The 26,148-nt window shown below is 42.3% G+C and overlaps 1 protein-coding gene across 2 annotated transcripts in view; it reads left to right on the forward strand.

Annotated features, from left to right (window-relative positions):
- Positions 1-1,461: 1,461 nt before the first annotated feature.
- The window catches only part of paplna (papilin a, proteoglycan-like sulfated glycoprotein), a 30,359-nt gene continuing 5,672 nt past the window's right edge, over positions 1,462-26,148 (forward strand). The window contains exons 1-20 of one of the 2 annotated variants that reach the window (XM_079527628.1): positions 1,462-1,645; positions 3,767-3,829; positions 4,625-4,728; positions 7,564-7,624; positions 8,640-8,742; positions 10,727-10,857; positions 12,882-13,005; positions 13,212-13,292; positions 13,685-13,857; positions 14,217-14,340; positions 14,636-14,762; positions 15,396-15,461; positions 17,657-17,861; positions 18,087-18,263; positions 18,557-18,707; positions 19,434-19,514; positions 21,110-21,317; positions 21,844-21,931; positions 22,471-22,597; positions 25,084-25,582. In XM_079527628.1, coding sequence (XP_079383754.1) covers positions 3,773-3,829; positions 4,625-4,728; positions 7,564-7,624; positions 8,640-8,742; positions 10,727-10,857; positions 12,882-13,005; positions 13,212-13,292; positions 13,685-13,857; positions 14,217-14,340; positions 14,636-14,762; positions 15,396-15,461; positions 17,657-17,861; positions 18,087-18,263; positions 18,557-18,707; positions 19,434-19,514; positions 21,110-21,317; positions 21,844-21,931; positions 22,471-22,597; positions 25,084-25,582 — 2,687 coding nt within the window. In that variant the 5' untranslated portion in view covers positions 1,462-1,645; positions 3,767-3,772. The remainder of the gene's footprint in view (positions 1,646-3,766; positions 3,830-4,624; positions 4,729-7,563; positions 7,625-8,639; positions 8,743-10,726; positions 10,858-12,881; positions 13,006-13,211; positions 13,293-13,684; positions 13,858-14,216; positions 14,341-14,635; positions 14,763-15,395; positions 15,462-17,656; positions 17,862-18,086; positions 18,264-18,556; positions 18,708-19,433; positions 19,515-21,109; positions 21,318-21,843; positions 21,932-22,470; positions 22,598-25,083; positions 25,583-26,148) is intronic. The other variant, XM_079527629.1, reaches the window with a different exon arrangement.

A 26,148-nucleotide genomic window follows, 5' to 3' on the forward strand; every position in this document is an offset into this window, starting at 1 on the left:
TCAAGGGCTTGTGGATATGCAGCAGCATACATGCTCTTGGAGACAATTGGGACAGAGCCCTTGAACAAAGGCACACATTTTGTATACTGTAAGCTAATGGGCTAATTCTTGCACTTTGACGGCAGAGATACATATGCTCCTTTTTCCTCTTTGGTGACTTGGCTGCCACATAATTTGGAGGTGTTGCGCCTTGCGCGCACCCCTCAAAAAAACAGGAACCACCAAAGCTTGGACTGTGGTGGCTGTAGAACTCAATGGTCAACAATTTTCTTCCTATACAGAGTTGACACTGCTTGTGGGTATTCTGGTGCCTTTGATCTGCACTGGCACCTTATGGGCACATTTTCAGCAGCATATCAGGATAACTTTGGTCACTCTGACACAAATTGACTGGTGGGTTGAATATCTGCAGGAATTGCCATGATTATTACTGTTGTGAATTTAGTTGACCAACCATGTGGTCAGTGGTCCTATAAGTCTCCCTCTAGCTAAGGGTGGTGATCGAGTAATGTTTCAGTTTAGTCACGTGCGTGCAGAACAAGATGACACCAGCAGTATCACACGACAAATTCTGAAGTTTATTACACACATATAGAGAATACATGACCGACTTGACTACAGAATAGTAGTAAGAACAAAACATGCATCTTGTAATGTCATTGTGCACAGATGTCAGCTATCTGATAAAGTAATCAATGTATCACTATGTGCATATGACGATATGAGAGTGATTAAACACAAGTACCCCATGCAGGGTCAAAGTCATTCTAGTCACTTATTTAAATAATATTTTATTGTTGCAAAATAGCTCACAAAGCTCAAACCACTAGTAGGCCTATAGGGGTTGCTCAACTTGCTCCCCATCACACAATAACAAAATAACGACAATAACATTAACAGAACACGCCCAGCAGCCCATCAATATTGGCCACATAGGCCAGCGCCCTGGCAATGGTTAAATGTGACATTTCACATTTGAGATGAACAAAAATAATTATAGACTTCTGTCTTAATTTGGCTATGGGATGTGCACATGTGTTGTTGGGTCAAATCTTCAAAAGAGATGACTTTGGAGTTTAGAATTTTGGATGATTACCCTGGCTCAGGCTGGCACCCTGGTATTACAACAGTACCCAGTTCCAAAAGCGCACCGTGGGAGCGCATGATAATGATGCGTTGGTCAGGGAAAAGTGGAAATAAACGTTTTCACAAACCCATCTAGTGTATGCTTGTGGCGTGGCGATCTTACAACAAACGAACATGTTGATTAACTGTTATTTTTATAGTATGAAATTACAGTCTGTCTCCCTGAAAACGATTCCCATTTCTGTCATCAGCGCACCATAATTGCGTTGTACGCGTTGCGGTGATTATAAGCCGAGTGATGACGCCGGCAGAGGAGGTTTAACCCACCGGACTTTAAAAGCTCTTCCTCTTGTCAATTTAGTGCTGGAAAACAAGCGAGGGCAAAAGGGGGCTCAACTTTACAATCCCGACTCGCACAGCGGAGCGCTTCTTTAGAAAAGGACGCTGAGCTCACACCAGATCAGACTCGCGTTTGATCACTGCTGACTGAGTCCCGGGGCGAGGATTCACCCACCAGGTGTTTTGGAGTTCTAAGAAACACGTCTAAACCTTTTTCTGGGTGAGTTGTTTATACGTTCTATGTTCTAATCTATAGTGTTATTGGGTGGCATGGTTTGAGACCATTTAGGAGCGAAACAGGCTTGCAAAACTAAAGGGGTTACTTTAAATGGAATAATTTATTTCACATATTTAGGATACTCACTGACTCTGGTTTAATCAAGATCTGGGCTGCTGACCGCGAACGTGCGTTCAATGAATAGGCCTACCAGCACGATCCTGGTGGTGCCGACCAAAAACAGTATTTGTTTCCACACAAGTCGGCATACAACAGCAGGCAAAACGGCCTGTAAAGCACCCGCAATGTGTTGCCCATGCAGTGGCAGTGGTTAAGTGTGATTGTGGTTATTATAAAGGATTGCATTGCATTGCACTGACCTCTTGTAAAGTTTGTATTGTTCCATATAGGCTACGCGGTAGCCTACCCACTGATGTGAACTGTTATCATATAGTAAACTATGATGTAATTAACTAGGCTACTAAGACTAAATGGTTCAATAATTACACATTTAACTTTGAATTGATGCAGATGTGAAAGTGACAGATCCTATCTGTTGTCTGTTGCCTCATTGTGTGTGTGTGTGTGTGTGTGTGTGTGTGTGAGTGTGTGTGTTGTATGTGCATGCATGCATGCAAGCTTGCATGCATTTATCTATTCTGTGTGTAGAGTGTGCATAGAAATCATTTGGGTAAAGGCATAGTTTTAGTAGCGGCCATCTGGGAATCAGAAATTCACTGGTTCCCCTTTATGTCCATGTCCATTCCACGCAGCATATAGGTCTTCTGAAGAGCAGTGCACAGTGTATGTTCTGCTGAGAGAATAGTGGTTTGTGTAGCTAAAATAAGACTCACCATAACTTGTCCAAATCACATGGAGCAGTCAAATATGTGTGGACAAAACATGGGACACTGGTCTGGCCTGGCCTGGTCTGACACTGGCCTGTCCCCCAATCCCCCCCAACCCCTCCACCTCTCTGACGTGAGACTGACCTTTCGCATATTCCTGTGTCCTCGACTGCAGATGAAACGTCTCCTGCCAAATGTCTTGGCAGGAGCATCCATTTTTGCCCCCCTTGTTTTTTTCCCAGGGAAAATCCCATGGCACAAAACGAACTCTAAAAACTCTCGTCCTGCTGTCAGAACAACTGAACAGCTGAACTGAACAATTATGCTACACCATTTTCGTTCACATACACATACTGAAGCATAAATTCGTATCTCAATTAAGCATGTAAGTGAGATGCTGGAAGGTGATTAAGGCTACTGTTTAGTAATACCATTCCAGTTTCTTTTCCGATTTTGTTTGGGGAAATGTCAAGGACCGATAGCCTCAATTTGTATGAATCGATCTACCAGTGCTCTGTCCTTAATAATAATAATCTAGACAGCTCCCTGGCATGTAAAACTTTGCGGTGTCTTTGTGCCAAGGATATACAATACAGGGCAATGGTTCCCTGGTAACTAACATTTGCTCCCAATTAGAAATCACTAGTAAAGCTATATAACAAATGAGAGAGAGAGAGAGAGAGATAGGGGAAATAGAAGGGTAGAGAGAGGGTATAACATGTGGCACATTTTTAATCTTTCAGGTTAAGTGGAACCTGCAAATGCAATTATGTGGAATGTTGTATATGCACATTAACTGGTTAACATCCTGAGTGTCTATTTAACTCACCCAGAGTGACCCGATAACTGAGTGATTGCCCAACAGCGAGTCCCTGGTTCGATTCCTAGCCGGCCAGACCTTTTGCACGGTCCTACGCTCTCTGTGTTTCCTGTCTCTCTCTCTACACTCAACTATCTGAAATAAAGCATAACAGAATTCTAAAGAATAAATCTACCCTTCCTCACAAAAAACCTATATAGGCCTATTTCATTGAAAGGGGTCCCCAGGACTCTACACTTGGTCAACTCTTTTTTTCCCTCTACACTAAATGTCTTTGCTTAAATGGCAAAGACATGGCAAAGGCCGGTAATGTCATATTTTTGCCTCTGGGTGTCCCTTTGATTCCTGTCAACAGAGTTGTTGTCCTGGCACGCATTCTGAAAGGTTGCCTAATGTATAAGAACGAAGAAGATATTAGTCATAATGACTAACTGTTGCTGTTTCGTTTCTTTCCAGTGAACAATGAAGATGCTGGCGCCTCTGGCTGTCCTTCAGCTGTTCTTGGTTCCAGCTCTTATGGTAAATATCCCTTCAGTCTGAATGAATGCATCAGAGTACACGGCTGCTGGGAAAATGTGTACAGAACTCAAAAACCCCAGGTACACAGTAGTAAAGTTCTCAGTGTTAATTGATCCATTTGTAACTCTTGAGAGTGTACACATGTATTGTACACTCTCAGTTAAATCAACACTGAGGATTTTACTGTGTAGTGGATTCTTGGCTGATGTTGTAAAGATGTACCTCTCCCTCTCTTTCTTTGTTTTTCTTTCACTAAGTCTCTCCCTCTCTCTGTCATTTTACTCACTTGCTTTCTTTCTGTCAAGGTTAAAATGAGTTGTCTCCTTAACCTTAACCCTTTCCCGGTCCATTTTGAATTGAATCCACCATGATAAATTGTCTATATGCAAAGTCATATTTTCTACCACACAAAATCAATTTGTGTCTGTGGCAAAGACTTGGTCTTGTCCATGGCAAATTTTAGATTTTCTGTTTTACACATCATTATAATCATAATGTTCTTATTTTGATCATAAGACCCAATTACTGAATGCCAAGAGTGCAGGTTTTCTTCAAAATATGTATGACACTTATTTGCCACAAGACTATGGCACATTAGGAGTCCAACTAGTACTAGTGGTTCTCAAATGTTTTATTTTCAAGGACCCCCTTAACTCTGAGAGTGTACAAATCGAACCAAATGGACCCGTAAGCCAGCTGGCTCACACTTATTAGTCATTAGTGTTTGTTCTTAGAATATGATGGAGCTTGAAATGTAATCTCTTTTAATTTAACTCTAAAATATTTGTCTATCAGGTACCCAATGGAGACTACTGGGAGGCGTGGGGTCCATATGGAGAGTGCAGTCGAAGCTGTGGCAGTGGTGTGACTGTAAGGACAAGGCGCTGCGTCACTGTGAGGTAAGACAATGTCTGTTTACTTCTGCTTTGATATCCTATGTACTATACTATATCCATGTACTTATATCCCCATATATATACTGTATATTCATGCTCATAACCCCATGTATACTGTATACTATTCATGTAGGCCTACTTACACGTTGAAACGCACGTGCCAATGCTCATCCACAGGCATGTGAACACTCAAATATTCACAAATATGCCACGCACGCACGCACGCACGCACGCACGCACGCACGCACGCACGCACGCACGCACGCACGCTGTTTACTTCTGCTTTGATATCCCCATGTACTATACTATATCCATGTACTTATATCCCCATATATATACTGTATATTCATGCTCATAACCCCATGTATACTGTATACTATTCATGTAGGCCTACTTACACGTTGAAACGCACGTGCCAATGCTCATCCACAGGCATGTGAACACTCAAATATTCACAAATATGCCACGCACGCACGCACGCACGCACGCACGCACGCACGCACGCACGTCTTCGAAGAATGCAGCTAATTGAGAGGTTCAGAAGTAGATTGTGTGTGTTCTTGGCAGTGAAAAGGTTCACAGGAAGTGGGCTTGTCTTACACCCAGAACTGATTACTGGGAGTGGTTGTTTAGAATGAAAAGGACTCATCGGAGCTGGGCGTTGACTACTAAAGGGGATGGGTTGAAGGTTTGGTTTGGACAGGTTAAAAATCCTAAAGGCAAAGGCTGAATCTGTTGAACTAAAATCTGATGTTCTATGTATTTCTTTATCACACACTAGTATATGACATGTTCAATATAACCCGGCAGTGTTATATTGTGTTATGTTTGCCTTTAATTGCCATTCCAGAGCATCTAAAAAATAAATAGGATAGAGTGAAGACCAGGTTGTCCTGTGCCAGCTCAAATAGTAAGCGCTCTGTTCATAAATCATATTGCTGGAATCCAGACGGCATGTTCCCTCTTGCAATTGCATGAAGTGATATGCATTTATGAGGCAGAAAATTGTGAACTTCTCCTCTGCACCACTCTTCCCCAATGTAATAACTCCTCCAAAGCCACACACGCACGCACGCTCGCACGCACGCACGCTATACATTTTGAGCAGGTAATTCCGCAACTCAATATGGACTATAGTATGACTACCGGTATGTACATATATTTGAATAACTTTATTTTAAGTTTAAATGTGCACTATAAACAAGTTGACCAAAGTGCCTTATCTGTTGCCATACCTTTAAGATTTTGAGAAAATCCAAACCTAGTTATAACAGCCATATACAAAAAAAAAAAAAATCAATCCACTATCTTAGTACTTTGGACTAACTACTTCCATTTTGAAATAAAGTGTGACAATGTGCCTCTTAATCATATGTTATGAGAATATGGGTTATTCCCACTGGAAGGAGGGACTGCAAACATGCTCAAGCACAGTTCGTCTAATAGTTCAGAACTTGGTATGTACTTGGAGGCGATACAGTATGCGTTCTTTTCGATAGCACAACTTAAGAACAAGGACAACCTAGTGTTGTGCATATTTGAGCCATATCACCATTTGCCTCAGTGTATATTATTACAATATATTACCTAAATGACATTTACATACACAATACTCATACTCATTTTTAAGAAGCACTGTATTGTGGCATAGTTCACTTTTATTTGAGGTGTCTGGAAGTGTGTTTATTAATGTGAAGGTCTAATATTATGAAAATACCAAACTTGAACATTGCCCATTTATTAGTGAAGATAAAAGTCCTTAATCCTTGTAATCCTCGTAAATAATCCTATAAATATCATATGACTGGATTTGATCCCACTACACTACAGTATTCCTGCTGGCACTGACATGCCCAATTAGTCATACAGTTAGTCACTCACTCACTCAGGTTATTTTCCGATAAACCTGAGTAAGAATGAGAGTGGGAATGGAGCCTGGTCTGGTCTGTGTTTAGTTTTGTCTGGCTGATTAGTCATAAGACGCACCTGTGCATCCTGTCATTAGAGCTTTAGATAGAGCTTTACATGTTAATAATGCAGCAACTAGAAGATCATTTGGCAGATGCATGCTTTACATGAGTTAAACACAGATAATGCGAATTGCCTACCTCCAGCAGAAAACAAAGCAGTGATTTCTCACCTTGAGCTCCAGTTTAATGCAATGAATTCTAGTACAGGAGTCTGGCCTTTTGCCTCAACAATTTTGCAAATCATGGGCCCTTCATCGTCATTCGTTCTTACAAATATAATAGGAAACACACACTTACCAATGGAGAATATCTGATATATTTAGAAACCTTTTCATTACACATGCACTCGATTCAATAATAAAAGTTAACTATTGCTCTGAAGTGTAACATTTGCAAAAGCACTACAGTAGAGCTCAGCATGGCGAGTGTACCGCTCTGTTTCACAGCCTATTTCAACACAAAGTTACTAACTAATCTGATTATACATGCCATGTACATAAATGTGAATGATATTACCATGATTTGTTGGTGCAAAAGGTGTAACACGCAGTCTGGCCACATACATACATTTATTTATTAGCACAAAAGACACTTTTCTTTTTACAGTTAAATACAGTTATTGTTATAAAACAATAGGGAGAGTGAAATCTGAACAAAGCATTGTCTTACATTCATTTTCATTATGTTTAAAAAACCAAATTCAGCCTTACTGTACAACATGTCTGCAATTCTGAGAATGTATAATGGAACCCAATGGGTAAGGGTGGGTCCATTTGTTATGGGGGCTGTGGCCTAAATAGAGAACCACTGGTGTATGACTGTAATGTGTAATGTAATGTGTAATTGTTAATTGTCATTCTCATAATAGGACTGATGGAGGTCACAACTGTGTGGGACCAGATAAGTCATACCGCTCCTGCAACATCCAGGTGAATAACATGACTCAATCATTATTAATTCACCAATTAATTAAGTAGTAGGATTTCTTGGATAAATCATTTTAGCAGACCTTGTACTGTATTGTGCAACCCTGTGCTTGTCCATGAAAACTGTTAACAAAGTATTCAATCAATCAATCAATCAATCAATCAATCAATCAATCAATCAATCAATCATGTCATCATAAAGACTTAAACTACCCTCTTCAGTGGTTTTTCAGAGATTGTTACTCTCTCATTTATGAGCATACCTATTTACACGCACCTCGACAGTGGGTGCAGGGCCACTCTCTCATTTATGACATTTTGTTTGTGTAATGTTTTATATTGTATCTGAATTTGGTCCAATTTAACTTTTCAAAATTCAATGATTAAAGACAAACACATCCTTAGCCCTTTTCTTCACGGATCTCATTGTTATATGAAATATAATATGAAATATTTAACTGTAACTTCATATCGGTGCACAAATAGGAGAGACCAATCAGTCCTAGGTACTTTTTGAGTGGTGCAACCACTCCTATAGACAGCTATGTGTGTCCCTGGGTCCCTGGCTGGCTGGCTGTGTCCGAGCACGAAAATAGCGTTTGGTTGGTTTTCACCACCAAGTGTCACTGTTGCGCAGCCTAACACACACACACACACACACACACACACACACACACACACACACACACACACACACACACACACACACACACACACACACACACACACACACATATTAACTGATGATTTCGGGTGTGACAGTGCACTACAGTACAGTTACAGTACAGTACAGTAGAGGGACCCCCACACGGTAACTATGTCATCTAACTATGTCCCCCCCCTGCCCCCCCCCCCCCCCTCCCCACACGGATTTGCACCACTCACTTCACACGGGTGTGATTTTATTCATCATTATTACATGTATGTGATTTCCATGAAAGTTTATCCTTATCGGTACTCAATTCACCTGTAGCCTCCTCCCTCTTGACCTCTCCATTATGTGTTTGTTTCCACACAGGACTGTCCAGAGGGATCTAGAGATTTCAGAGAGGAGCAGTGCTCCCAGTTTGATGGAACTGACTTCCAGGGAAAACGCTACAAGTGGCTCCCATACTATGGAGGTGAGTAACTAAACAGGAGGGAATGGGACTGATAATTCTGAGTATGGGTGGGAGTATAAACCGGAATTCATATACGTACATACTCCACACAGGCACTTACAGGTTGTGTGGTTTGTTTACTGTGTAGGTCAGGTGAGCGCTGACCTATGCCAATAGGCACAGTCCATTTTATTGTGTACAATAAAGTATTTTATTTTAAGGGAAATTAACAAAGAGGGTAAGGCATCCAAATGACAAAGTTATTCCTCGTTCGGGAGGTTTCCAGTAAAGAAAGGAGTTCTAGAGGTAATGTCCTATGTTGCCTGAAAGAGAGGGCTAACATTCCATAAAAAAACAGAGTCAGAAAACCATAACATCTGACAAAGGTGGAGTGTTTAACCTCTCCCAGGAGAGTGAGCGTATCTTTGCGAGGAGCGCTTCAACTTGTATAGCCCAAGGCTGATCAGAACGCATGCGTCAGCGTTTCCTAATCAGACACAGATGCCATCACTTGATTAAGCAGGTGAACAGGTACGAACGGGTTCAATCAGACGGCCACGGACTAGCCACTGTCCGTGGTGCTGAACTCTCTCCGCAGAGACACCAGCTCTCCTAAAGACGGCGGCTGTCGAAATGGGTCCAAAATGACACTCCACAGTCAATAGATTTTTAAAGTGGAAAATACATTATGCCAGTGATAGTCCAATAATAGCAGGTTTCTCAGACGTTGGTGGGTGTGTATTTAGTTTGCACCTCACAGAAGTGGTCGGGGGCCAATTCAGTCAATGTCTAAAGTCAGTAAAATTCAAGCCAATCAAGCCAATATAGTCAAGTTTTTGAGGGGCGCCAGGCCGCCAGCCCCTCCTATACACAGGTTTAATGTTTGTCTTTAGTTCAATGTTTGTTTTGTAAACGCTATTGACAATGAAGGGAAAACTTACGTCATAATGTGCCTCATTACGTCATATTGTCTCTTTATTGTTAATGGCGTTTAATATTTGCGCTGGCACCGTTTGTTTCACATCACCATTACATCACCTAATCAACATGAGTTAGACTTTAATATATTAGCACCTCTCACTTCACACAAGTGTGATTTTTATATAGGAGAAGGGTTGTGGGGTGGAACTTATCAGAGTATCAGAGAAATAAAAGAGATAATGGTCTTTCAGCAGCAGCATTTTCAAAACAAAACAGTTGTGGTTGATGGATTGTTTGTTATTTTGTCCACAAAATGTGACTGTTTCAGAGTTACATATTCAATGGGTAGCCTAAACAAGCAAACTTACAAATGTTTAATTTTCCCCGGCTGGGTCATACCAAAGACCCAATGCCTCCCTGCTTAACAATCAGCATCAAGGGTTGGATTGGGAGTAAGTAAGTCCCTGCAACATAACAGCGTCATGCCCACGGGGTGTATCAAGCTGCCTCGCGCTACAGAAACAAGAGATAGGCTCCTGCCCTACGGGCCTCATGACTCGGCGAGGCTTACTTACTTTACCCCAACATTAGGTGCATGTAAGGTCACATACACATAACACACACACACATAAGAAAAGGACAACTTTATTAGAAAAAAAACAAGTAAAATAAGAATTAAAAACCAATAAAACAAGACAAGTTAAAAACACATCAGCTTGGAAACAGGTGGGTTTTCAGTGCGGTTTTGAAGGTAGGGAGTGAGGGGGCATCACGGATGTGTTTGGGGAGAGCATTCCAGAGGGTAGGGGCGTCCACAGAGAAGGCCCTGTCGCACCAGGTTTTGAGCCTGATCTTCTTGGGGATCACAAGGAGGCCGGCGTCGCTGGACCTGAGGGAGCGGGATGGGGCGAAGTAGGGGGGAGCCAGGTTGTGCAGTGACTTGAATAAATCACATTTGGTTACACTTTACCTCCTGACTCTGTGCTGATTTCCAGCTGCTTATTGGGCCAACCTAACAATGTATTTGGGCGATTGATTATTTGAGAATTCAAAATAAATGAAGATATATCTCTAACCCTTACAGCAGACAACCCATGTGAGCTTAACTGCATACCCAGAGGAGAAAACTTCTTCTACCGCCACCGCAGCGCTGTGGCCAATGGTACACCCTGCCATCCTGGACGGAAGGATGTCTGTGTGGATGGCGTCTGCAAGGTAGGCATGTGGGATGAGATGAGATTCAGATGAGATACTGTGGATGGGCTGACATGTGATATTTACATGGGACTGGATGGGGACAATATTAAGTCAAATTATATGAAAATAGAATAGATAAATAGAATAGATGGGATGAGGTTGTAACACAGGAGAGTAGTGGGGGGAAATGATAATTATAGATACAGTATGAGATGAGAGACATTCCATAGGAAGAGAAGATCGAGACTTTTCATAGAAAGCCTTTTTTTGTCAAGCATCTTCCTTCTTCACTCCTGTACTCTCAAATTTGCTCTTTTATCATTTTTTTCATGGCTCTGCAGGAATCTAGCTGTCTATAAGAGGGTCAGTCTGTGTGTGTGTTGTTGTCGATTAAATAATCTTCCAAAGATGAAGGAATGACAAAGTTCTTCAGGATGAAGTATTGAGAATTTATTAAGAAGATTCAGCAGAGAAACAACATACAGAGAGTGAGGAACAGGCCTCCTTGCCTGTTCCAGCAGCCCCTCCGGGCGCAAGCCTCTCCAACCCCATTCTCAAACAGTTCTTATAGTCTTGTTTTAACAGAGATGCTATACTGAATGGTCATATAAGGGTCTGTGCTAAAGATAAGGGCGACACACAAATAGTTACACAAGTATACCTTTACTGACAGCGTGGAGGGGTCAAGTCAGCTGTTAGATTGACAGCTGCATGAATTAGACTGAGCACATTGGTGAGCAAAGAGACTTAATGGAGGGAAGATAAATACACAATAATGCATATATTTGGCACTGTAGTTGGCATTCTAAAACTCCCATTACAGTGTGTGCTTTTGGTTGTGTTTCTGTTCAGAGATAATCTTACAAACCGCTTGACCATTTGTTTTCACATACCGGTATTTAACAAAATATATATTTAAACTTTATTCCTATAATGGAAGTCAAGGGGGCTCAAAATTTGGTCTGAAAGCATACACCATACAGTAGATACTGTATGTGACAGACGACTGATGTCACATGGAGTCGAGATACACATGATTCAATTCTTTTGTCTTTGTACACAGCAGTGCTTGAATTCCTGTCATGAAATGTCACATAATACAGGGGTTCTCAACCTTTTTGGCCGGGGACCCCCGGAAATGCTTTGGCAATGTCTCGGGACCCCCGCCCCGCCCCCTCCCGACCCCCAATATAAATTGACTGCTACAATAACCTTAATAATAGAGACAATACACCATAAATAAATACTGAAACCAGATATAATCATTAGGGAAGGTGTATGCATGTACTATGTGTACTATATGTAAACTCTTCATTTCCACTTTCCAACCATTCAGTTGCAAAAAAAAAAACTTTTTTATTTTGAAAATAATTTGGGGACCCCCCAAAATAATTTGGCGACCCCCCGAGGGGTCGCGACTCGCGACCCACGGGTTGAGAACCCCTGACATAATACACTAGTATTAACCAGAATAAACCCAGTGAATAGGACTTACCAGCAGGATAAAAGTATGTGGCATATCAAAATCAAGCACTTTTCCATTGGCCAACCACATTCAGTTCTCACATAATTATCGCAGCAAACTGTTGGCCTTTTGTAGTTTTCAATGCCTCAGTCATTTAAACTCCAACATAATGTTGTTTTCAGCAATGTTTTGGCTGGCTACAGTCCAAATCACAATTTTTCTCGTAACCTTTGTTAGAAAATACCTTAACCTCCGGTGTCATATTTTTTGTCACCTAGTTTTCAGATTGCTCCCAATCAAAACACATTCCATTTCCCCAGATCATCCATGCTCACAAATAAAACCTTTTTAAACCCAGATTTATACAGGCCTGGATCCTAACCTTGCTTGTCTGCCTTTTGAATGCATTGCATAGCAAATATTGTCTTTGCACTTACCAATTCTTATTGTGTTTGTGTTTACACATGTTTGCCTGTCTACCACCCAGGCAAACCCAGGCAAAAATAGCCTTTTGGTAAGATTTCCACCCCTTTAAGCCTTCCTCTTAATGCTTGTTCTCCCGTTTCCTTGACCCCAGCGTCTGGGATGTGACAACATGTTGGAGTCAAACCAGCAGGAGGACCCTTGCCTGCAGTGTGGGGGCAATGGCCAGTCTTGCTCTCTTGTCAAGAACACCTTCTCCCTGCGTACGCTGCCTACAGGTACACAGACATGACTATTTTTTCTCTTTTTCTGTTCTTATCTATAATTTCTGGTAGATTAACTGCTTTGCACTGAACTACCAAAATTGAACAATATTTATTATTATTATTATTATTATTACAAACTTGAGTCACAGCTAGACTATTAGAAGATCGATTTGGACTGTTTTATGAAACACCTACAAATGAACTCTTCTCTATCCCAGGCTACAACCAGGTGTTCATCATCCCTGTTGGAGCCACCTCCATTAGCATCAGGGAAACGGTTCCCACACGCAACTACCTGGGTGAGTCCAAACATAACACATTATGAAACGGTTCCCACACGCAACTACCTGGGTGAGTCCTAACATAACACATTATGAAACGGTTCCCACACGCAACTACCTGGGTGAGTCCTAACATAACACATTATGAAACGGTTCCCACACGCAACTACCTGGGTGAGTCCTAACATAACACATTATGAAACGGTTCCCACACGCAACTACCTGGGTGAGTCCTAACACAACACATTATGAGAGAATGATTCAATTCTCTGGTCTGTAGAGGGACCTCCCCTGGCCTTGAGAGCAACTGTTTATTATACAAAACACATGTGATTATAAAATTACCGTATAGTTCCACTGCTTACCAGAAAGATTAGACATTAGTTAATGTAATGACAATGTCTCTTTAGCTATCAAGAATCTGCGTGGCGAGTACTACCTGAATGGTCACTGGGTAATTGAGTTTTCACGCGCCACACCTGTCGCTGGCACAATGCTGTACTACCAGCGTGGCCCTGAGGGTGACAACACCCCTGAGACCATCATTGGCCGTGGTCCCACCACCGAACCCCTTGTCATTGAGGTAAGACATGTATGACTGTGTGTTTTGAATGCCCGCTTTTACCCCTGCTGTTATTTTATTTGTCTTGTTTTATTATCTTCATAATTCTTCTTAAACATGCAGTTATTATAAAGGACTCTTATTGTTCTCTAATTGTGACCTGTATCAATACAATGTAATTGAATTGAACTAACTACAACTGGTGTCACTGAAAGAAAGATATTTGGTTCAACATCTGCCAACACATAGACTTACCTGCATGATATCATATTACCGGTAATTAAAAACCTGTTATAGTGAGTGATACCTATATGGTGATGACCCAAAACAAATCAATATACCAGAGTGTGATGACTGATGACATGTCTCTGTCCTGTTAGCTGATCAGCCAGGAGCCTAACGAGGGTGTGGAGTATGAATATTACCTGCCTATTGGACGCTCGAGACAGGGATACTACTGGAGCTTTGGCTCCTGGACTGCCTGCAGCAAGGAGTGTGGATCAGGTCAGAGTCATGGAGGAAACGTTGGCTGACAAGAAAACATTAAATGAGTCACAATAGCACACACAAAACATACCACAATGACTGTTTTGCTCTAAAATGCTAGCTCGTTTCTAAAAAGTTTATTATAATTTAATTTACATATGACTAGTGATTATAATATATCCATATATAACGAGGATATAACATTTATGCAGTGTTATTTACGGTTTGTATAATATAGTGTTCCGTCAACTAAAATTACAACCTGGCCTCTTCCTTGTTTTACTGACTCAAACCTCTGCCTGGCTACCATCAGGCTACCAGTCTCGCCTGGTGTTCTGTGCCATTGATAATGAGGCCTACCCTGACTACCTCTGTGCTGCTCTGCCACGACCCGCCAGCAACCGCACCTGCAACCCTCATCTGTGCCCAACAACTCAAAGGTGAGTCAGGAAGTCCTTCACAGATCATGAGTTTATTAGGAGTGGGTTTTCTAAACACATGATGTGGAGACCGGGTTCATCTTTGTTCAGCTGTAAGGGAAATGAAAACCATTGGAAGTAAATGTAACACCCAGTCTTTTATATAATGTGTCAAATTGTAAAAGGTTTGTGTTGTATATGTGATGCGTCATACATGTACACGTACATATGTGTTTAACATGTGTGACAAAACACACATAATGTTATATTTATTTCTCACTCACTGTTCTGATAGCTATATTGTTTGGGTGGAAACACAGACTTGTGTAGTTAAAGTGTATCAAATTAGGTTTTCGGGATTCTTTTGTCTGGGTTGTACAATTACTATATAACTTGTTCTACAATATCCAGACATTTTTTCAGACACAATCTGTTTCATCATCATCAACAACACCTTTATTTATACTTGGAGGTACAATTGAGGGCAAGTCCTCATTTTCAATGTAGTCAAGGTTACAATATACATGCATAGTACAATCAATACATCCAAAACACAATACATTAAAATGTGTTCATGTGTTTGCAAGTGTTCTAAGGTAGATGTTGCTCAGTGTAGTTCTCACCTTTGTTGGCGTGTTGTGACTGTCTAAAAAGGCTGGCGTACCTGTATCCACCACAGTTGTGGAGGCCCTCAGAAAGACCCAGATCTTATATATTCAGGTAACACAGGGTTTGTGTAGTCTTAGTGAAATTGTGTGTCACCTCAAACACAGGGGGAGATCTATGAAACCATGACATTTATTAAGCGAATAATAATTGATAATTTAACCTGGTTTTACTCAGGGAAACTTTGGAGCATGCATGCTCTTTATATTCATTTTCATACATTCATGCCTTCTATTATAGTCTTCTATTATTGGAAGTTGAGCTACTCAAAGGGCATGCATGTTGTTCATCAATATCTGAAATCAGTCAATATCTAAGTCAATAACTTTAGCTCAAAGCTGCACATAGTCTTCCTCCTCGGATGTGTTTGACTTTAGCAGTTAGTGTCTGTGTTTTAGCATGAGAGTCTGTTCTTCCACATTGGGGTCAGGAGAACAAAGGCTTGGGACAACTGTCCAGCTCAGAGATCCCTCTTTAAACTGTTTTGATGCCCTCGTTTTATGTTAGACACACTTAACACATCTTCCCTGAGAGTCAGAAAGGGGCCACTTGACACCAGTTGCCTCAAAGGTTCCTCCGACTTTTCACCTCTAACCTCTGGCCCCCTCCTCTGATCACTGAGCTGGGCTGCTGTCTGACTGCTTTTGCAAACCAGTCAAGTCTATAAAGTGCTCTTGTCTGTGTCCATTAATGTAGTTGTCAATGTTAACTGCACACATGAGGTGTTTGTGGGTTAAGGGTTATGTAGCCTAGGGGTCTTGAGCTGTTGTTATGACCTCTTGTTACAGCCATTACAAGGATGGGAGACCTCAAGGTAAATTATGGCTGAACTATTATTTTGTTAATCAAACTTAACGAAAGGAGATGGGATGTATACATACCAGAGTGCTGTGTGATGGGTGCTGCATGTGGAGATGACAGCATGTTTGGGGGAAAAGTTGTACGAAAAAGACAAAGTGGCTGTTGGGCAACCACTGGTCCTAAGTAGATCCACATGTATTAAAGAAGCACCGGGTTGAGTAAAAAGTCAGTTACAAGTGATTTCATAGACTCATATACGGCAATAGTGTATTGTAATTTAACTTTCTAGAATTGGCACTGACATTGATGTACTGTAAGACCAGAAAAAGCAATGAAATAGTTTTGTTCTGCTAATCATTATAATCGTTACAATCATGTATAATACCCACAATCACAGCATCTAGCAAAAACAATCAAGTTCATCATTTTATAGTTCTAATCTTGGCAGTGGAGTGTGGCAGCCATGGAAGGAGGCACCACCACCATCAGAGAGGCCTGGTAGTAAATAGCTGGGGCTCCAGTGACTCTGTGGTATTTCCTTGTCCTCCACTTTGATGCAGCGGCTGCTCAGAAATCTGAGACGCCCTTCTGAGACGCACTTCTATGCGTTGTAAGCTTGTAGACAGACACCGGTATGCAACTATATAAATCAGGCATTATTAGTCCCCAGCTTAAAGATGTGGTTTAAAAAATATCTCAGATCGTTCACTTCACACACATCTTTGTGATATGATGTATAATATATTAGTATGTTAGTGAAGTGAATTGAATTTGTTATAGTTGGAACTTGTTTGTCCTTATTTGTTGTTATTGTTGTCTGTTCTACAATATGTGTTGCTTCTAGAAAATAGTGTATGTTACTAACCAGGAATACAAACCATCTGCTACTCAGCTGGCTTGGCTGGTGTGGGAATAGATCATGACTTGGATGGGTGAATGTTGTAACTTGCTTGAGAACACATGTCTAGTTGGGCACAGTGGGTTGCATGTTACAACCGTTTGTTACAACAAATGGTTGTAATGTCACATTCATTATTTTCTTTGGAAAATAACTCATAGAGGATAATAACTCATAGAGGATAGATACCAATTTACTGGATACTGGATAAAAATGTGAAATTGGAAAGGATGACACAGAAATGAGCAGACAAATTTAAACATTCAGTATCAATAACACTATAAAATTGATGCTGATAAACTGGTAAATAAAAGGGCTGCTTGGGTGAAACCCACTTGAAAATGTATTTTCTGTTTATTAAATAGAGACAACTGTTATTGAACAAAGTGTATAGCAATGGTTAATATACTGTGTAGAGCTTTAACCTTTCCACAAAAAATATTTTAGTTACATCACTTACGCTACCTTTAATTTAACTCCAAATCGATTTTGCCAATGCCATGTTTGATCTGTCACCTAACTTCCACTTCATGGTGGTCATTCATCCCAGCTGGCAAACTGGCGTGTGGAACACCTGCTCGGTGACGTGTGGCGGAGGCTCCCAGCTGCGCAGCGTTCAGTGTGCCTCCCATGACGCCTCGGGACCCCGTGTGGTGGAGGACGCCATTTGCGCTGCCTATTCACAGGCTCCTCCCACTCTGCAGACCTGCAACATGCAGAAATGTTTTGAGTACCGGGTCGCAAGGTGGACTGTGGTGAGTCACTGTGTTCTGATTTCAGCTTATCCTGCATACAATGAACCCTTCCATCACTATGTACAACGGCACTGTAAAATCCAAGAGGAATAGTGACAAATGTAACCCGCAAGGCTGGGTTGTATTAAGCAGTGGTTCTCAAAGTGGGGTCCAGGGACCCTCAGGGGTCCTTGACATGCAAAAGTTTGAGAATCACTGGCATTAAGTGTAATTTAACCTGTGCAGTGCTCAGTGACCTGCGGAACAGGGGAGCAGACCAGGGAGGTTACCTGTACCGGTTCCGGGGGAATGAAACTGGAGGAGACTTCTTGCAGCAGTTTATTTCGCCCGGCTTCAATCCAGCCATGCGAGATGACTCCCTGCCCAATTCAAATCAGCTGGCATGTTGGAGATTGGGGTTTGGTGAGTGAATATTATACTGTGCAAGTGTGCAATACACGTCTGTGAAGAGACAACGATAAACCCACACAAAGTACATGATATAGACACACATTATATAGTGTAGAATAGATAGATATTGATAGATATAGCTGGATATAATATATATTACTGATGATTTTCTCCATTCAAAGAGGAAGGTCGCACTCAGAAATAAAATCGAAACCGTTTTGTTTATATTATGCCTTAGATTGAAACAGGCATTTCAGCTAACCAGCCTCCATCAGTGATGATTTTCCCTCCATCTTTCTGCACAGTGCTCTAAGAGCTGTGGCTCTGGTCTTCGGGAGCGTCAGGTGATCTGCTCAGATAGAGACAGGAACCTGTATCCAGTGGAACTGTGCAACGCCAACCCCAAACCCTCTACAGTGGAGAGCTGTAACACCCAGTCATGCCACAGCGCACAGGGTGAGGAGACATGGAATCATTTAGGATAAGATCAAACGGGAATAATCCCTTTGAGATTCTATAGCTTTCCTTTTGGATGTTTGGCTAACCCTGAACTCTGCATTAAACCGAAGTGGAGTGAACTTAACTTAACACCCCGATCGCCCAGGACGAAGTTCACCGTCCTTTCAATTAGTAACACCCAGGACGAAGATTGATCAAAAAGACGGAGGTTATTGATATCAAAACCGATCGCATCTCTCCACAGCCTGGGAGCGCCTGTTGCGCAACACTCGATGTTGCGCAACAGTGGGACGTCATCGAAAATGTTCCCCTCCTGTTTAGCCAAAAATCTTAAAACGTTAATAACTCTTGAGCTAAATCATAACGTCTAATTCTAAGCAAAGATCATGTATTAGATGGCCCACGTGGTCTCGTCGCTAGTCGCGGTAGATTTAATCATACCTCCCGTTGTTGTCGATCGCCTCTAGAGTGTTTTGGCTACATCTAGCTGCTACAGCCACATCCAGGATAACGTAAAAGTGCTCCGCTACTATAAAACGCCGGGCACTATGATTTAATGGATTAAATAACCCCAGGCGATCGGGGTGTTAATTCAATTGCACAGAAATTCAGTGAACTCTACTGATCTGGACAAGGCATAGTGGCCCTCACTGTGAACCTGCTGCAAGGTATTTAAATGGCTGACCTATTTGACGAATTTTTGCATGTGTACTTTGTGTCCAGTGGTGCCTAGCATGCAGGACCCAAGAGGCCATGACAACACGCAAACAGGATTCCAGGCCTACGTTCCAGACCGTGCGACAGGTTGGCCTTTGATCTCAGGATCAGATTTCTTTATTATAATAATACACTTTATTCATACAGCACTTTTAAAAGCGTTACAAAGCACTTCAGTATTACTGTAAATATGAAAGGCAATATGAAAATTGAGCGAGAAACATAATATAAGAGAGCATGAAAGGATACAAATATGAAAGAAATATAAAAGCATATGAGAATGCAAGAAAAATAAAAAAGCACATATAATGATACAAATGTGCAAAGAAAACATTATAAAAAATAGCATAAAAGGATATGAGAGTCCATGAAACATAATAAAAGCATAAAAGCAGCAAAACAGACTAATCATGTAGTAAAGTCTATAAAAGTGTTTTGAGAAGATATTGAAAAGACAACACTGGACTTGATAGCCTTATTTCCTTAAGCCCAAACCACACCAATGATTCTCCATGCAACTCCTTGCAACCAAACGGTTCCGAGTAGTTGCATGTAGTTGCATGTAGTTGCATGTAGTTGCATGTAGTTGCATGCAACCATTATACTCAATGGCAGTTGCAAGGAGTTGCATTGGTGTGTGTCCTTAAAACTGTTTTGTTGCAAGGAGTTGCGTCTAGTTGCATTGGTGTGGTTTGTCTTGTAACAAGACTCTAATTAAAGGCCTTAGAACACACTATTATACTGTAAACCTTATCAGATTGAGAGAATGGTTATATTCCAACTCAGATGGCTGTTTATTCATTAATCCTCATGACACATGACACTTCCTTGGTCTAGAATATAACCTTGCAAAGAATCTATGCCATGCATGCTATTTTAGTATTATAATTACATACAAATATTCTACTTAAAAATAGTCTACCTAAAGCACTACGTTTCGTTTTTAACCAAAACTATCTCTTTTGAATCATTGGCAGGCCCTCCTCATGCCACCGCTGTCCCTCCCAACTGGTCCCCTGTCCTCATCCAGCCCACTGTCCCTAGCACTAATTATCCAAGGCTGATTGGCATGTTTTCAGGGGGGCCGTGGTCATTGTCAGCCTGATTAAAATATTTGCGAGGCACTGGAGTGTGATAGTGAGTGCTCTGGTGTTTCTGGCATGTACTGGGCGCTCTCCAGCATCGTAATGCACCAGTGGCCAGGAATTGAGAGGTTGCAAGTTTTTGTTGCGTGCTATGTCAGGCTTTTTGCTTGCATTTTGACACTGTAGCGGTGGTCTTGTTCTGCTTTGTGTCCCAGTATTCTCTCATCATTCTTTCCCCTAATGAGATAGTTTAATAAAATGGAGAGGAAATCTAAAAGGGAGGGAGGGAGGTGGCTGAACATGTCGTTAAGTGAGGCCATCACACAGTGTGGGCTCTGTGTCTCTAATGTACAGCTGTACTGTATGACGGAAATATGCATGGTGTGTGTGAGAGAGAGAGAGAGAGAAAGAGAGAGAGAGAAAGAAAGAAAGAGGATATTCACAGACAGACAGACGCATGCATAGCATAGCATAGCATACAAAAGAAAAAGAAAAAGAAAAAAGAAAAATAAATAACTTTACGTTATTGACAGCTGACACTGACTGTGTTTAGTGTGTGAATTCAACCCGCTTATTCCTGCATGCCTTCCCTTTCAGTCCGCAGGCCAGAGACAGCAGATCCAACCGAAAGCAACACAGTCCACGACCCTCACAGCTCCGCCCCTATTCTCCACTGCAGCCAGACCTATTATGGATGCTGCCTCGACGGACACACCACTGCCAGGGGCCCAAGGGGACAGGGCTGCTCACAGAGCCCAGTCCCTGCTCCTCACGTTCCTGCCCTGCCCTCCTGCGCAAACACCAGGTACCAAGCTTTCAAACTCTAACCTAACCCCTCATTACTCTGTGGCTCCCAGAGAGGGACATATTGAGAAAAATATGGGGTCTGTTGTAGACAGAGTGTCTCTCATGGGTGTGAGGTTTTTTATGCTCAAGTGACCACCTCCATAACCAGGGAATTCTTTCCTGTTATGTAATGTATGGACCACAATAATTACTACTCGGCGGCCAAGCCGAGAAATGTTGTGGCTCTGTCTAGTACAAACTGTTTTCATTGCTTATATCTATAAAGGAATAAGAGATTGTCTAGGCTTTGTTTTGCCTGACATCTGACCCTGGCTACTATAATTACAACACTGATGTTTTTTTTTTACATTGCTTGTGAATGTTTGTGATTTATTTGTTGTGTATAGGCCTATCTTGTTGTTGATCATTGTTTGGAATTTTGTTTCTATTCTGATGCTGGTCTCTTTGACAAAGTTTGTGTTGAACCTGACACCATGGTTAAATTAAGTAAATTAAGTCTGCTTCCTTCCCTACTGTGTGTTTAGATATGGCTGCTGTCAAGATGGCCTGACCACTGCCCAGGGTCTCAACATGGAGGGCTGTCAGGAGTACAGGGTCCCTGCTGTCCCCACTGTAAGCAAACCTTGTTGATGAGGGACATATGGAAGTATAATGTCATGTACATGTAAATGTACACTAGTACAGATTAAATACCATATCAGCTTTATTGTCACATCACAGGTTTACAGGTGTATGGAAATGGGTGATTATTATTAAACTTTTTTCAAGATGAATATCCATCATTTGTAGTTTTCAGGAAAGGGAGGAAGACTAGACATAGAAACAGGTCAAATAATCAGATTTTCTTGTGGTCTAGTTACATACTGTATAACTTATATAGTAGCATATATAGTAGCAGGTATGTGCAGTATAGGTATAGTGTAAAATAGCAGCAGATGCAGCTGTAGAACAAGGTGCATCAATAGAACAGTAAGAAATATAAGGCATAGGCCTTTGTGCAAATCATCTCTCCTGCAGGTGAGACATAAAGGAAAATAGTCCACATAAGGGACCCTCCCGCCTCAGTCTAATCCTGGGCTAGGACTCTGTAGGACTCTTATGATGGCTGGCTCTCATCACCACCCTCTCCTCTGTCTCTGACATTCCCTCAGGCCGCTCCTTCCCTTCCCACTGAGAACGGAGTGCAGTGTCGCACCACCACGTACGGCTGCTGTTTCGACCGGACCACCCCTGCTGGAGGTGCCAATGGAGAGGGTTGCCCAGACCCCCCCCACCACAGTAAGATTTCAAATTGGAGTCACTCTTACTGAGCACAAGAAAACACGCACAGCCGAATAGTTAGGGTGCTTACCACGTGGGCGCTAAATTCCTTCTCTAATTCCGGCTAGCCGGACTGTTTGCCGTGTGTCATTCCCCTGCTTTTTTCTGTCTCTTTCTCACTGGCACAATCAAAATAAAGCAGAAATACATAAGCATAACGATAATGATCTTTATGTATATAAGGATTTGGTTTGGTTGTATTTGTGCAAAGGCGTATCAATGAGAATGCAGTGAACACTGGCAAGACATGGATTCACACAGTCACAATGTAGTAGGTGGCTAGTGCACATTCACACAGTCACAATGTAGTAGGTGGCTAGTGCACATTCACACAGTCACAATGTAGTAGGTGGCTAGTGCACATGATTCACACAGTCACCATGTAGTAGGTGGCTAGTGCACATTCACACAGTCACAATGTAGTAGGTGGCTAGTGCACATGATTCACACAGTCACCATGTAGTAGGTGGCTAGTGCACATGATTCACACAGTCACCATGTAGTAGGTGGCTAGTGCACATGATTCACACAGTCACAATGTAGTAGGTGGCTAGTGCACATGTGATTCACACAGTCACAATGTAGTAGGTGGCTAGTGCACATGATTCACACAGTCACAATGTAGTAGGTGGCTAGTGCACATGTGATTCACACAGTCACAATGTAGTAGGTGGCTAGTGCACATGATTCACACAGTCACAATGTAGTAGGTGGCTAGTGCACATGATTCACACAGTCACAATGTAGTAGGTGGCTAGTGCACATGTGATTCACACAGTCACAATGTAGTAGGTGGCTAGTGCACATGATTCACACAGTCACAATGTAGTAGGTGGCTAGTGCACATGATTCACACAGTCACAATGTAGTAGGTGGCTAGTGCACATGATTCACACAGTCACAATGTAGTAGGTGGCTAGTGCACATGATTCACACAGTCACAATGTAGTAGGTGGCTAGTGCACATGTGCGACTGTGGCTCAGGAGGTAGAGCAGGTCGTCCAATGATCCATGGGTCGGCGGTTCGAATCCCGGCTCCTGCTGTCTACATATCGAAGTGTCCTTGGGCAAGACACTGAACCCCAAATTGCTCCCGATGTGCTGGTTGGTACCTTGCATGGCTTCCGCTGCAATCGGTGTATGAATGGGTGAATGTAATGCAATCTATGTAAAGCGCCTTGGATAAAGGCTCAGGTGGAGTATTCTCAGGTTAAAGCCTGATATATTGATATTGTTTTGTTACAGCTTGACTTACCCTTCTCTATGACAAAGTGCTGTGTGATGCGTCACTCACTTGACATAAAAAAAAACATATTTTCAGGGGACATTATAGCCTAATCCTAATGCAACCACACATCATGCATGCAATAACACTGGTATGGTGGATCGGCAGTTGGTGACCGACCCTTGTCTTGTCTCACACGTCTCCCTTCCCCTGGTTTCTTGTCTCTCTACACTGACCTGCTGAATTAAATGCCCAATTAAATGCCCAAAGGAAATCTTAAAAAAGAGAGATCACAGATCTAAAAAAAATAGTGGATAAGCTACTGGAAGTTGCTACAGGTAGGCGGCCATATTTAAGTTATTGTAGATCAGTGTTGAAAATGCATTGGTTTTGTTGAGCAATGGTCGTACTCTAACACTGTCATCAAAGCATAACTCTGGTTTTAGTGCCTCGCCCAGGGGTGGTTGTTGAGGGCAGGGATGCTTTATACACTTTCCCAGGCGATCTATGGGTATTCTCATTTTATGTTGTGACACTTGGAGCTGTGGTACTGTGTAATTTCTATAACAGTGAGTTTATGCAACCTAAGATGACAGTATTTTTGAGTGGTGTAAACCACTCCTACAACTGGCTTTGTTAGTTTGTCTGTCTGTCTGTTCGTACCAAAAAATGAGCATGGTTGCTATGGTCACTCAGTTCACACGGGTGTGATTTTTATTTTATTGTGGATACCCAAATCAGTTGAAGAGATTGCATGGTGCTAAACCCTCATGTATTTCCTCAGGCTATAGTTTAGCTCACATGGTCCCAGTTTTCCTTTAGTCTTGCTTGGCTCGAAGTTACAACAATGTGTAATCGTATGGTGCAATAACCATAGGTTTTGCAAGATGCATGCAAAATAATAGAGCTGGTGCTAGATATCATTGGTTTGTACCAGTTGTCCTAGAATTTAATTATTATTATTTTACATTTCTGTAAATATGAACAGGACTATACTAACTAAAGGTTCTGTTATTTTGTCTTTGTTGTGCTGCTTTCTGTTTTGTATGCTGGCTCTCTGTGAAGCCAAAGTTACAATCTGTGTAGTGTGTAATGTAGATAACTGCCTCTGCCCTGCCCTTGTTCTACACATGTATGCAAAAAAAGAGTTGACAAAATGTTTAATGATTCAGGTAAGATGCAGAGATTTTATTGTATTTGTCTTGTTCTTGTCCCGCAGTTGAGCGCACCACCTGCTCCCTGCCCCGTGCTGCCGGTTCCTGCTCTGGCTGGACAACCCGTTACCATTATGATGTCATCACTGCCAAGTGTGTCCACTTCTGGTACGGGGGCTGCCATGGCAACAACAACAACTTCATGACTCGCGCCGAGTGCCAGAGGACGTGCCAGCCAGGCAGACCAGGCCAACAGGTCCCAGGACCTGTCGCTACCGGTGGAGGGGCCACTTCCAGGGGTTCTGGAGGCTCTGGAAGAGCCACAAGTGGAAGAACCACAGCTACTGGGTCCACTGCTGGAGGGTCCACGACTGGAGAGTCCACAGCCGTGCAGCCCGCTGCTGGCCGTGACATGAGCAGGGTTTTCACCACACACGGCGGCTCAAACCCCAGCGTTAGGCAGGGCTCCAATGCCGCCACCCACGCCCACCGGGCTAGGATCAGGATGCATGCCCGTAGGCCCGCCTCCTTTCCTGCTGTGCAGCACACGGGTCCAGCAGCCAGGTAAGATACTATCTGGACTTTGGGATCGAAGCCTAGTCATCTCTACCCCAACCCAACCCCCGTAACCTTCCTGCTGCCAGTGGCCTCCCGCTCTGGCCAGCTGCCATCATACTCCATCTGAAGGAATCTGCCGTTTTCGGTCCTGGCCTCGCCCGAAGTCTGAGCAGGGCCAGGGTGTGCCGAAAGGAGCCCAAACTCACACGATCCAAAGACAAACCGTATGCAATCACCCACCCACACAATCTTTTGTAGTGTAATAATATACACATACAGTACTATGCATACATGTTCTTAGTTAGATGCACATTTTTTGGATGATTATTATAAAACCTTGCTTGCTCAGGCTTGTACTTTGCTTTGAGAAATACACCACTTGCTACACTGTCGCTATACACTACCTAATGCGCCACAGACTCTCGCCTAGCTCTTTCTCGCTCATGCCTACTGTACCTGAGCAGACAATGCTTCACCTCCTGTTTAAAATCTCAGGAGAAGTCGAGGACTTCACAGCGACCTTAAATGGACACTTCTGCATTGTTTCTGGGACTCTTTGCTGTCTTCTCGTA

The sequence above is a fragment of the Electrona antarctica genome, assembly GCF_951216825.1.
Source record: "Electrona antarctica genome assembly, chromosome: 18".
In the NCBI taxonomy this organism is placed as follows: domain Eukaryota; kingdom Metazoa; phylum Chordata; class Actinopteri; order Myctophiformes; family Myctophidae; genus Electrona; species Electrona antarctica.